General features: G+C 43.9%; 1 protein-coding gene across 2 annotated transcripts in view; it reads left to right on the top strand.

Moving 5' to 3' along the window:
* LOC124544625 (alpha-tocopherol transfer protein-like) overlaps positions 1–14,284 on the top strand; it is a 131,011-nt gene that overhangs the window by 92,177 nt on the left and 24,550 nt on the right. For both annotated transcript variants that reach the window (XM_047123226.1, XM_047123225.1), the window contains exons 2-3: positions 1,480–1,618; positions 11,110–11,269. In XM_047123226.1, coding sequence (XP_046979182.1) covers positions 1,480–1,618; positions 11,110–11,269 — 299 coding nt within the window. The remainder of the gene's footprint in view (positions 1–1,479; positions 1,619–11,109; positions 11,270–14,284) is intronic.

Here is a 14,284-nt window from a genome sequence, read left to right as displayed (position 1 = left end):
TTGGCTAATTTCAGTGATAATTAACGCACAAAAGGGCGCAGCGTATCAAATTTTTTCTTAAGAATTCTATCCTAGCACAACCTAGTTTTTAAAATCCTTACAAGTTTTTCAGACTGTTTCTGACCATCTTGTATAATATTTTATTACTGTTGTTTTCACAGCTTTCATTATTGATTACATTTTCCAACAAGTTTATTGTTATAGATACCAAAAATATTAGTTTTTGCAGTTCCATACCTCAGTCGGTATAAACGGAACCCTCATAGGCTCACAAGCAGCTCGTGGCCTAGTGGCCGGCACGGTGGGTCAGCGCATTAGGTCTGGTCTGGCCTCTGTGAAGGGGTCAATAACGAACTTTCAACGGATGTCATGTGACGTCCACTACAACCAAATACGACAAAAAAGATGAAAAAGATGTGGCAAACGGGGTCCTGGGTTCGATTTCCGACCGGGTTGGGGACTTTCTCTGCCCGGGAACCGAGTATTTGTGTTGTCTTCATCATTTCATCATCATCATTCGTGACAGTGGCTCCACTGGACTGTGTAAAAACTGTGGCTTTGTATGGGCGCTGATGATCGCGCAGTTGAGCGCCCCACAAACCAAACATCATCATAGGCTCACTCTTTTACACGTCTGTCTGTCCGTTCACTCAAACTCTCTTTTTCTTAGGAAGGGACAGAGATATCATGTTGAAATTTAGAACACGTACTAAAGTCTACGGTGCTCTGGAAGTATAAAAACACTAGTCAAAGAATACGAGCATTTATGTCTCATATTTCGATATTTGCAAACTCACTCATCGAAACCTAAAGATGAGCTCTCTATATAACTGTCATCAATGGATCACCAATTTAGTATTGGAGGGCAGCGTGGAGGTTAAAAATCGTAGAGGGAGACCAAGAGGTGAATACACTAAACAGATTCAGAAGGATGTAGGTTGCAGTAGGTATTGGGAGATGAAGAAGCTTGCACAGGATAGAGTAGCATGGAGAGCTGCATCAAACCAGCCTCTCGACTGAAAACCACAACAACAACAACGATTAGGTTGGTAAGGAACCCTCAGAACGTTATTCCCACTCGCACGTGTTGTTTGTTTTTTCGGTGTGATTACGCAAGGGTCCTGACGAACGGCATCAAGGAGGGAGGCGGCGCAATCGTAAGACACTGGACTCATCAGAATGGGGACAGCTCAAATCCTAGACGGACGTCATCCAGATTTGGGCTTTCTGTGATTTCTCTAAACTGCGTAAGGAAAACCGTGGATGACGCCGCCGATTTCCTTCCCTAACTCGACATAGTGCTCCGTACCTAATGACATTTTCCTCGACGGGGAGTTAAAACCCTAATCTTCCTTGCCTCCTTCTGATTGCACTTTTTCTGTGATGTAGAAATCTTCTATGATGATTAATTATGTGACATTTTAGCATTTATTTGTCACGTCTTTCCTACCTGTACGTGACCACTGGTTTGTTTTGCAGATGACGCTGGTACAGCCGAGCCCGGAGTTGCAGATCCACATCCGCAAGGAGCTGAACGAGGACGTGAACACGCGCGAGGACGCGCTCCAGCACATCAAGGACTGGCTGGCCAAGCAGCCGCATCTCCCCGACTTCCAGGGTACGTCCGTCATGCCGCCTCAGCGCAGCGTGCACCTTCTCATTGCAGAATTGGCGACGTTTCCGAAAGTATCGATGGAGCCACTTTTCGATAAATAGCGATACCCTTTATTTTACTCATTCTGAGAAGCAAGGATCGATCTGTGATAATATCTAAGTGGAGATAAACTTCTTTGCCAAGCTTGCTAATAATAACTTCTATTGTATAAAACATTCTCGGACTTCTTGGCGCGTCCGTTAAGGGTGAAATCTCGAGCTTTCGACTATTATCTCCATCACCTTCATTAGGATAAGCTGACTGTGGAAACAGATCAAACAGATTACAATTGGCCCAAACCATATTTTAGCCAGCCTGCATGTGGTCTCACGATTTACGAAAGTTCCTGAGGAGGACACATTGAAACTGCTGACAGAGCATTTTCCTCCTGAAACGATAAAGTTGTTCCTATATGTTCTGACTACCACCTACTTCTTGTACGGCGGTAAATTTGAGGAGAAATAACGGAGGGAGTGGATATGAACTCTCCGCTGTCTCCAGCAAATTCTTTTGTGGAACATTTTGAGGTTTGGTCACACGCCGTAGAAGCACTTGAGCACTTCCAGGAACGTGTGAATAGCATACACCGAAATACGCAGCTCACTGTGGAGACGGAGAAAGAGGAACGGCTGCCGTTTTTAGTTATTATGGAGCATCGATAGTCAGATGGACGTAGCGGCCATTCATTGCACCGCTAGCCGACGCACGCTGATTTGCATCTTAGCACCTAGAGTTTTCACCATTCCGTCCACAAAAGAGCACATTTAAATAGATTGGTACACAGAGAAAAAACCGTTTATTACGAGGACCGCGTGGATTCCGAAATTAAGAAAGGGAAACTTTAAAATGTTGAACATTCACGTGACGAGCCACCGATTGTATTCCTCCCTTTCTGCGGAGCAATATCCAGCAAAGTAGGCAGAGTTCTTGGAAGCCGAGGTATCAGATGTATTTTCAGGGCTCCTAAGAAGAGAAAAGTGATGCAACACCCTGTTAAGGACAGTCTCGGCCTCAGGATTCTTGGGATTTACAACATCCTTTGTCATTGCGGAAGCAATAATATAGGTCAGTCCATCCGCTGTGCAGAACATCAAAGACATATTAAAAATCGAGAACTGGATAAATCTGCAGTTGCTGAGCACAACTCACAAGCAAACACAAAATACTGTTTGACGAAGCAAAAGTTTTGTCCCAGGCTCCCATATACTGGTACTCTGTAATTAAAGACGCTGTAGAAATAAGAACATGTGAGAAGCTCTTCAATAGTGGCAGCAGATATAATCTTAACGTTGCATGGATGCGAGCTTTCGATGTAGAGAAGATCCAGAGATATTCGTCACAATGTTTACGCTACGACGGGAGCTGTGGCGCCACTAGCGCAGACGTTGACACCATCTGCGACAGCATTACATAATTGCCGACCAATCAGAAGCCCTCTTTGGGCTATATAAGGCCAGCGCAGAAGCAGTTTTGACAATTAGCTGCTCCTGACGCAGACGGTGGTGGTAATCGTGGAAAGCTCGATGTTTTACCCTGAGCTGAAAGAAGTCCGAGGATGTTTTATACAGCCGGCCAAAGTGGCCGTGCGGTTAAAGGCGCTGCAGTCTGGAACCGCAAGATCGCTACGGTCGCAGGTTCGAATCCTGCCTCGGGCATGGATGTTTGTGATGTCCTTAGGTTAGTTAGGTTTAACTAGTTCTAAGTTCTAGGGGACTAATGACCTCAGCAGTTGAGTCCCATAGTGCTCAGAGCCATTTGAACCATTTTTGTTTTATACAACAGTGCCGTCGCGAAAGGCTTCGTTCTCAATAACTTTTATTCTCGGCAACCGGTGTCTGTAATCAATGTTTCCATCTTCATATCTGGAAAGCATTTATGCAGCGGAGTATAGACAAAACAAATGTAATACACAGTGTCAGGTATAATATAATAGAAAAAACAGGTAAACCTATATAATTCTACAGATAGGTTATTACATACGTATGAAAATGTCAGTGGTCTCTTTCTCATGAAATGACATGTACGTAACAGACTAGAAGAGTAGTGAATTAGCTGTCAAAATTAAAACATTCGTCTTATGTCACGCACAACAGTGTACGTTGTTGAAGCCAGGGCACCGCTAGAGCGGCAGGCAGTGACCAGAAAAGGATAGCCATTGACAACTGGACCGACAGTTGTCGCAAGAATTAATGTTTTAATAATTTCATACTAATTTTTTGTTAAGTCATTCGGAATAGCTGACTGAGTTAATGTAAATAAAACATACTGAATAATTTACTAGGTTCTTCATGTTGTATCACACATCCTCTATCATAGCCTCTCCCGAATGTATGTAACTGAGAATCCCCTGGTCCATCTCCTGTTCGTTGGGATTTAGCTGAAAACTTCCCGTCTATTGAAGCTAGACGCCTTGTCCGTTAGCGTAATGAAATTAAACGTGAACAGAGGTTTAGGTACGCAGTGGCTCTGCGTGAGGCCAAGAGTATGGTGTCTCACGCCCTCTAGGCGTTATCTCTCTTTGTGTAAAACTCAGTTTGACTACGTTTATTCACCACCAGCATTTGCTTTTTTTTTAAGTCACGACCTGTGCACCAGCTGATGTGTACAATAAATAACTAATAGCCGGCCGATGTGGCCGAGCGGTTCTAGGCGCTTCAATCCGGAACCGCGCTGCTGCTACGTTCGCAGGTTCGAATCCTGCCTCGGGCATCGATGTGTTGATGTTCTTAGGTTAGTTACGTTTAAGTAGTTCTAAGTCTAGGGGACTGACGACCTCAGATGTTAAGTCCAATATTGCTTAGAGCCAATAATTAATAGTTACCACATTTCGCTAATGCAAGTATATAATTCACCAATTGCCTGTGTTTACATGGGAACCTAAAAGTGAATGTCGAAATGCTGAGCATATTGGTTCGTGTATTTATCGAGTCACGTGTAACTGTTTAGTCAAAGCTGAGGGACGATTGTTTTGATGTTGTGGAAGAAATCTTCAAAATGGCCATAAGTGCAGGTTCTATTTTCGTAACAATTCTCGAAGTAAATGTTCCAATATAGTACAAAAAATCGTACTAAAATATTGTTAATTGTACTCAGTCTTGCTACAAGGCCCGGTCACATTCAATTTGTCACGAGAAATGTTGTCCAAAGTTGTGGGCTGAACGAATGGACCAGTAACCAGTAATATTGGATATTTCCACGTCATTTCTTACTCAGAACGAACTCCTTTTCTCTGGAACCTATAAGATTCACCAGCGGATAAAACAGGGAGTTCTGTGTGCAGTATTCCTCTGAGATTTAAACACAATATAGAAACATGTAGAGAGTGACAAAAGGAAATATTCGACAACCTGTTGAAAACATAGTATTTAAAGAGATTTATCGTGCTTCGTGACAAACACTTCCTCAGAATGTCAGCAAAAATAAAAGGCTCATTGCAAAATCAGTGCAACTAAAGTGAAGACAGATAAAAGTGTACAACCCTCTCTCTCTTTATCTACATACATACTACGCAAGTCACCGTACGGTGCATGGCGGAGGGTACTTTGTACCTCTTAGTACACACTGGTAGGAATAGGCGGGCCACAGAGTGGCGTGGCAAATGTCGTCATAGGAAAGCTGGACAGGAGCAGAAATGATTAGAGAACAAGTGAACACAGTAAATAGAAGATTAACTCCGCTTATATTTCACCAAGAGAACGAAGATTCAATACAAATAATGCAGCAAGAAACAGAGTTCAGCTCATACTACAGAAGAAACGATGATGTTTGAGCCACGGCTGGCGTCCCGTAGAGAAGTTGTTCCAAGGCGAGTGGGGCGTTTTACTACCGCCGAACCTCCTGTATTTGCGGATACCTTGTACCTGCTACTAGTTATTCCGTTTCCTGCTCCACTCACAAAAGGAACGAGGGACGGTCCACTGTCTATATGGTTCCATCCATACAAGTCCTGATTTATCTTGCTTCGCCACCCGCACGCGAGATGTATGTTGGTAGCAGTAAAATGGTTCTTTAGTCTGTTGCAGCTCTGCTGGTTCTCTAAACTTTCTCAACAGTGTTTCGCTAAAAGAATGTCTTCTTCCCTCCAGGGATTACTATTTGAGTTAAGAGAGCATTTCTGAAATACTAGCATGTTTAGTGAGCCTATCGGTAAAAAATTTAACAGGATGCCTTTGAATTTCTTTCTTGTCTCCCTTTAATCTGACCTCTTGGGGGTGTCAAGCACTGGAGCAGTGCTTCAGAACGGGCTGCATGATTGTGCTGTGCACGACCTCCTTTAGAGATCAGCTACACTTCCACAGAATTCTCCCAATAAACCAAAGTGCACCACTCGCCTTCCCTACCGTCAAACTTGCGTTTTCGTTCCACTTCATGTCGCTTTGTAGCGGTACGGTTAGATTTGTAATCGATATGACAGCGTCAAGCATCACACCACTAACGCTGTATTACAACGCTAGAGGATTGTTTTTCCTACACATCTGTATTAAATCACATTTTGACTGATTTAGGGCTAACTGCCACTCATCAGTATTGTACTGCAGTTAATTCCTTGTTATCGGTAAAGGATCATCAACAAAGTAGTAAGAGACCAGAATCCAATAAACTCAAAAAATTCTACTATTTGTTAAGTAAACAGATACCTTCCTTGGAAGTAATTTCGTGTTGCCGAGCTTTTCTTTTCCTCCCATTAAACGAAACATAACTTGTTTTATCAATGACAATAATAAAGAATGGTCCTCAACATGACCTTCACACTAACTACCTTATCTATCTACAAAATATGTAGCCGAAACAAAGCTACAAAATATTATTTGTTGGATGTTCATTGAGTCAACATTGAGTGTGAGCTTTGCAGGCCGTGTAGGAATGTGCTCAATGTTTAACCGAATCTTGCTTACAGCCGTAATGAGTGTTTGAACAATTTAGTTTTCTGCGTTGTTTTGAGTAAGTGTGTAGTAAAAGAAATGAAGAACATATGCTGGAATGTATCCTACTTCTAATGTGCTGTTCTTAGCTGAGAAAACGAAGGCGAAGCCGTTCAGCAGTACTGTTGGAAAAAGAAACTGTATTTTTGCAACTTGGTGTCCTTTCTGGGAAGGACGAGGGCTGTGCAATAAGTGCGACATTTCAGTGTCTATGACTGTCGAAAGTTCGCGTGAGTGAAGAGTTTCGTTTCTGTTGTTAAAGATGGATTTGCATTGCGTGAAAAGGCGAGACCTTGGCGACTATGGCTCAGATTTATACGTAACAGTGTATCAGAAGATAGAACTCGTTAAATGTGACGCGAATGGATACAAGTCGTGAGCCGATTACACGAGTTACCCGTCCAACAAAACCGAATACAAATGGTGGAGTTAGCTTTCTTTTGCTCCTGTCAGCTGGAACCAACCGCTCCAGTTTAATTGTTTCAGACTGCTGTGACACCAGCTGATGACTTCTCATCTCCTTGGCACCGTTTACTACTCAATAGACCGAACGGAAAACACAAACACTGAGTTCAAAACCGATTGCACATCGTTTCACATCAAGTCCAGTGCAGACGACGATCGCGTTAGGAATTCCTTCCGCACAGGAGGACGCGACAATTCGACTCTAATTCGCTGCAACCGCGCCTCCCAGAAAGCAGATCGTGTGCTTCATGAACCCTGTTCTTATGCGTATATGTCAATATAGTTTCGTGCCCAACTATTATACGCAATACCATTATGTACTTACATAGTAATGAACACTTACGTCCAAAAGGTAAAAGAACTTCGAGAGCACCGACACAATGCGAGTCAATGGAATAAATACTTAACAGTTGATAATACTATGCATATACGGTACGTAGCTGATTACACAAAGCTACGTATTAGTCAGGATCAGGGTATTCGTGTAAATTGTGCCCTGGAACTATTACACGTAAGGATTGAAACGTCCCCTTAGAAAAATTATAAATGACTGTGCTTAAACTGACACACAATATTTTTAGCGCAACGCAATCTGACTTTCACAAATCCCTACAAAAGAATGGCCCTGACTAACAATAACCTATACCTTTCATGAATCACTTACCTCACAAAAATCTTCGTTACTCGAACTACTGCAATACAGCGAGCGCCACTACTGCCAGCTAAATAAAAGATTCAAACTACTGAAGGCACTAACTACTGATAGGCATAGTTAGCAAATGAAAGATTTTGATAAAGAACAAACAATGTATTTACCTTAATAGTGTTCGAAAGTCATTATATATATAGCAGTTCATGACATCCAGTCTTACAATGGATGGACACACGTCCAGATCATCCGCTCTCAAAACTCCTCCATTTCTCTCCCCACATCCACCACTGCTGGCGGCTCACCTCCAACTGCGCAACACTACGCGCTGTCAACAGCCAACTGCCCAACACTACAATAGCAAATTCCAACAATGCAAACCAGCCACAGACTGCACACAGCACCGCCAGTGATTTTCATACAGAGCGCTACATGGCGTTACCAACATAAAAACCTAAACAGCCTACTTACAGGATATAGTAAGAATGTAAGACACACCAGAAGGATTGTCGCTGGTAGTGCATGTAATGAATGATGTCACTCAATCGTTCACACGACAATCGTGGATAGGGTGTGGATGTTTGCATACGATAGCAAACACAACATATCTCAATACTGTGACTCTGGCCTTCCAGCGTGGTTTGTGGTAATACATCCCATTGCTAGAAATGCGTCCTTTGGCGGTCAGCACTTCTCCATGGACTAATGTTACAACACAGTTAACTTTTCCACGTCAGCAAACATTTCTTTCTTATTAATGACCTTTTGCTGATTTTGTCTGTTGAACCAAAACAATGTGCCATTGAAATGAACAGAATAGACGGATGCTGATAAGCCCTCCCACACGTTCCACATTAGATAGTTTGTCTGTGAAAAACTTCCCAGCTCTGCTCTGATCGGAGAGCAACTTGTGAGCACCTTACCAACGAGATACCTCTTGCTGCCTGTTTCTGTCGGTTGGTACCCAGGGGCATCTTAATTGCATATATCAGTCGATATAATAACCCCTAACATTTCTTCATTCGCCATCATGAAGATGAGCTCTCGAGGTTGTGGAGTGAGTCAGGTTATACATTCACTAGTAACTGCTGTAGTATATTACTTCTGTAACTAAATTATTGACAGTCTGTTCGGTTGCTACTTAAGTGCGTAGCATTTCTCCGTAAGTCTGATAAACAAATCAGATATACGTAACAGAGACTTCAGTCTTCAGTAATATATTCTCCTTCACTGTTTATGTAATCTGCCAACGCCGGGGTAACCTTTCGATACCGAGACTGTAGAAATCACGAGTTTTTGAGGCGAAGAACTCGTCGAGGCGTGTTCGGAGCGCATTTACATCTGGAAAGGAAGGACGCTTGTTCGATAGAGAGCGGAAAAAGTGAAAATCTGATGGCGCAAGATCAGGTGTGCACAATGACTTCCTAACCCAACGCCTTTATAGTGGTTTCCTCCCATTCTAGCAGAATGCGGGCGGGCGTTGTCGTGGATTAGCATCACTTCACGCAGCCTTCCTGGTCGTTTTTCTTGGACTGCGTCTGCAAGACGTCACAGATGTTGATAATAAATGTCAGCGTTGATGGTTACACACCGGTAAAGAAATTGGAAATGCCGTGTAGCTAGGGCCGCCCGTCGGGTAGACCGTTCGCCTGGTGCAAGTCTTTCGAGTTGACGCCACTTCGGCGACTTGCGTGTCGATAGGGATGAAATGATGATGATAAGGACAACACAACACCCAGTCCCTGAGAAAATCTCTGACCCAGCCGAGAATCGCAACCGGGCCGTTAGGTATGACATTTAATCGTGCTGACCACTCAGTTACCAGGGGCGGTGAAGTAATTCTTAGTGCACCACACCGCCACTGTTCTCCAGATGCATACCATTATCTTTAGTGGATGCGTGCAGGTCTTTGTACAGGGAGGTACCATTTGCTTCTTCTCTTTATGATAGTATGAAGACACCATTTCTCGTCACCAGTAACGATACAGGATAGAAATGGTGGGTATTGTTCATGAGCCAGTGATAATGAGCAGGCCGGCCAGAGCGGCCGAGCGGTTCTAGGCGCTTCAGTCCGGAACCGCCCTACTGCTACGGTCGCAGGTTCGAATCCTGCCTCGGGCATGGATGTGTGTGATGTCCTTAGGTTAGTTAGGTTTAAGTAGTTCTGAGCTCTAGGGGACTGATGACCACAGATGTTAAGTCACATAGTGCTCAGAGCCATTTGAACCATTTGATAATGAGCAAGCAGAGATACATATGTGGCAACCCAGTGATTTTTGTGATTTTGTGTAGGGAATGCGATAGGCTGACCATAACCCGATTTTTTAAACTCCGCCATTAGATGGAAGTGTCGTACGATGATGGAGAGATCATGATTTATCTCACCTACCACATCACGTGTACACTCACGGGGGATCATTGTGTATAAATGTGTCTAAACGATCTTCATCAAACCATGTAGGTCTTCTTGAATGTGGAGAGTTACTAATGTCAGAAAGATCCTCCTTAAAACGAGAAAACCATTTTCTTGCCATTCTCTGTCCAGTGGCATTATCCTCAAACATGACGCAAATGTTTCTAGTTGCCTCCGTTGCTATCATCCCTCCATTGAACAGAAAAATGGCTCTAAGCACTAAGGGACTTAACATCTGAGGTCATCAATCCCCTAGACTTAGAACTACTTAAACCGAACTAACCTATGGACATCACACACACGCATGCCCGAGGCAGGATTCGTACCTGCGACCGTAGCAGCAGCGCGGTTCCGGACTGAAGCGCCTAGAACCGCTCGGCCACAGCGGCCGCCAATTCAACAAAAACAGATGGATATGTCGGAAATGTTCCGATTTCTCCATCTGACACTCCATTTTCTAGCGTCCACAACGCCACTTCGTATCTGCAAATGACCAAATGTCAATACGTAAAATCAAATGGCAACAGTAAACTACAAAAAAAGGCAATTGGTAAGTAAAACCATAGCAACCGTAATGCGAACATGTAAAACAAAAACGCTGCTAACTTATGCACCAGCTTAATAGTTTAACGCAAAGTCAGGCTTGCTCCTCACCTCGACTAGCCTGGTAAATCAGCCACTCTTAACCCCAAGACGAGTCTCTGCGACTAATTTGAACAGCGGGTGAAACTTAACAGTTAATATCTCCGCACTGAGGTATCTCTACGAGATGAATTATCTATCAAGGGCTTCAGGTGGATTTGGCACACCGTTTGAAAATTGGTGATTTATTGCGGCCGTTATCAAAGCTAGAGACTGTAATATCTCCCTTGCCTAACAAATTTTTGTACAATGTGTATATGATTACCGTTAGTGTTAACTGGAATTTATATCACTGATACCAACATCATGACAGACTATATAAACGATGCTCGGTTACTTTTATTCGTTATTCCTTGTCCTGCAGATGACCAGCGCATCATGACGTTCCTGCGCGGGTGCAAGTTCTCGCTGGAGAAGACGAAGCGCAAACTGGACATGTACTTCACGATGCGAGCCGCGCTGCCCGAGTTCTTCACCGACCGCGACGTCACACGGCCCGAGCTGAAGGAGATCCTCGACAACGTGTAAGTGTCTGCACGCATCGCAACACCCCTTTAGGTAGTCTAGAATCTGCTGAAAAGTACCTGGACACTTACAGTAACGTGTCTGAATGCGTGTGGCGGAATGACAGTCCATTCTTCCTGAAGAGACGAAACCCAAGAAGATAGTCATGCTGGACGTCGGGCTCTGGAGGGAAGACGACGTTATCACTCATTCCAAAGATGTTCCATAGAGTTCAGTTTGGGTCTTTGAGCAGACTAGTCCACTCCAGGAATGTTATTGTCCACAGACCATCGCCTAACAGAAGCTGCCTTATGAAACGGTACTTTGTCGTGATGACCGAGCGAGGTGGCGCAGTGGTTAGACACTGGACTCGCATTCGGAAGGATGACGGTTCAATCCCGCGTCCGGCCATCCTGATTTAGGTTTTCCGTGATTTCCCTAAATCAATCCAGGCAAATGTCGGGATGGTTCCTCTGAAAGGGCACGGCCGACTTCCTTCCCCATCCTTCCCTAATCCGATGAGACCGATGACCACGCTGTCTGGTCTCCTTCCCCAAACCAACCAACCAACCTTTGTCGTGATGATACAAACAACCATCGTCTCTGAACTTTTCCTTTACTGTATGCATTACACAAGGCTGTAAAATTTGTCCATATCCTCCCGAGTTTAGTGTTTTCTTAAGTGCAATAAGATACACAGCGTAACCATAAAAAACGCTCCCATACAGTAACACCACCTCCTCCAAGTATGGAGGAGGTTCACAGTTGGCATTAGATATTATGGAAGGTAACATGCTCCTCGCATTCGCCAAACCCAAAGCCCTCTACCAAAATGCCACAGACTAAAGCGCCATTCATCACTCCAAATCATTCGTCTGCGGACATCGACTGTACGGTGGCGGTGCTCTTTGCAACAACTCAACCGTCACTTAGCAATGACTACAGAAATGTGTGGAGCTGTTCCACCACTCCACCCCATTCTGCTTAACTCACTACGCTCGACCTTGCTAGCTAGATTGCTGGCAGCACTTTGGAACTTATGAGTGATATTTTCCACTGACTTGGTGCGACTTTTCACAACAACCTTCCGCAATGCTCGATGCTCTCTGTCCATCAGTACGTGAGGTCTGCTTGATCTTCGTGTAGTTGTGCTTGTTCCTTCGTGTTTCCACTTCACAATCACATCACCAACAGTTCACTTGAGCAGCTTTAGAAGGGCTGAAATGCCCCTGCTCGACTTCAGGTGACATCCAATGACTACTCCACGTTCGAAGTCACTGAGCTCTCTTAACCGACCTACTCCGCTGTCACTGCTACTCTATTGTCAACACGATATTCGACGTTTTCTTTTATGGCGGTGCGTCGCGTCTTGCGACAGGCAGAGGCCAGTTCCATTCTACATAGGAATGTCACTGCTTGTCTACCGACAACACGACACTCGCTGCTACCATTTATACTTGCGGGTCCGCCTTTCGTGGATTTAGCTGATTCCGCACGACATGGTGGTTTACGGATACTTTTGACAAGATGTCGCACGAGCGTACAACACACGTAACTTTCATACATCCATGTGAAACTACTATAAAAGTCATTCCTTTAGACACATTCGCCCGCCACACTAGCTAGAAGGCCTGTTATGTCGTCACAGTGTTGACTCATCATGCGAGTTTCTGCATTATGTCGTTTAGTGGCAGGTTCGTACTGATAACACCAAGTCTAGTCACACGTGGTGCTTATTTCTAGAAGAGGATTGTCCGCGTTTTGCGTTTCAATCAAGTCATGGCTGACTTCCAGGCTACGTTAGTTTGTTTGCAGAGTCAAGATGTGCGGGACAAACTCTGCAAACATTATTATCGTCATATATGACCATCTTCTTCTGTGCGGATGCACAAACAGTGCCCGAACTCTTACGGGAATCGGCGGTAAAGCCGCGAGTAATGAGTATGATGGGCAGGGGCACTATGAATATAGTGCGGGACTATATATATATATTATTATTATTATTATTGGTGTTTTGCCCTTAAAGAGCGCATTTGGACTAAACTACATGGCCAGTTCCTTTTGCTGCCTTCCTTGCTGCCCAAACTTCCCTCATTCGCTCGCTGTGTTTCTGTTTCCGGTCCTCTGTCCATGCTTCTTGTCGGCTTTGTGTCTTCGGCTTCATCTTGATTGCCTTTGTGGTTGCCCATATTTCTTTCATCTTCTGGCTGTGATCTTGCTTGCGTTCTTCGGTCCATTTTATGCCTGTTCGTTTGTCGCATTGTATCTCATGTAGTTTACTTTTCTTAATGATGTTTCTGAACTTTATTCTGTCGTTTATTGTGTCTGCTGGTATGTTGAGCTGGTTCAGGTCGTTTTCTACCTCTGCCACCCATTTGTTGTTTCTAGTGGTTACCCACTCAAAGATCTGTTTGGTCAGCCTGTGTGATGGCATTCTGTATAGGTGTCCATAGAATTGTAGTCTGCGTTTTCTAATCTTTTCTGTGATTGTCTCCGTATGTTTGTACAGTTCCTCTGTAGGTTTCTTGATCCATATTCCATTGTTGTTAGTTGCGCCAAATATTTTCCTAAGTATTTTCCGTTCTACTTTTTCTAATGGTCTGGTACGTGTATGCCCTAGGATTAGTGCGGTCTCTGCTGCATATAGTGCCTCGGGGAGCACCACCGTGTCGTAATGGCGTAATTTGGCTTTTTGTGAGATAGACTTCTTGTTGTAATGATTCCACACTACTTTGTATGCCTTGTCCAGTTTAGTCTTTCTTTCTTCGTTTGAGTCTCTGTTATGTCCACTCATTTGTAGTGTTTCACCGAGGTATTTGAAGTTTGCCGTTTTGTAAATCGTGCCATACTTTGTGTTCAGAGATGAGAGTTTCTTTGTGCTCATAAAATGTGTCTTTTCGTAAGAGATCTGTAGTCCAGTTTTGGAAGCGATTTCGTGCAGTTTTTCAATAGCATCTTTTGTTTCCTTTATACCTTTCGTGACAATCGCCAAATCGTCTGCAAAAGCCAGGCATTTAATCTGTAGGTTTCCTAAG

The sequence above is a fragment of the Schistocerca americana genome, chromosome 8, assembly GCF_021461395.2.
Source record: "Schistocerca americana isolate TAMUIC-IGC-003095 chromosome 8, iqSchAmer2.1, whole genome shotgun sequence".
Lineage (NCBI taxonomy): Eukaryota > Metazoa > Arthropoda > Insecta > Orthoptera > Acrididae > Schistocerca > Schistocerca americana.
Note: the sequence above shows the minus strand (reverse complement) of the source record. Positions and strands in the feature narration are given on the sequence as shown.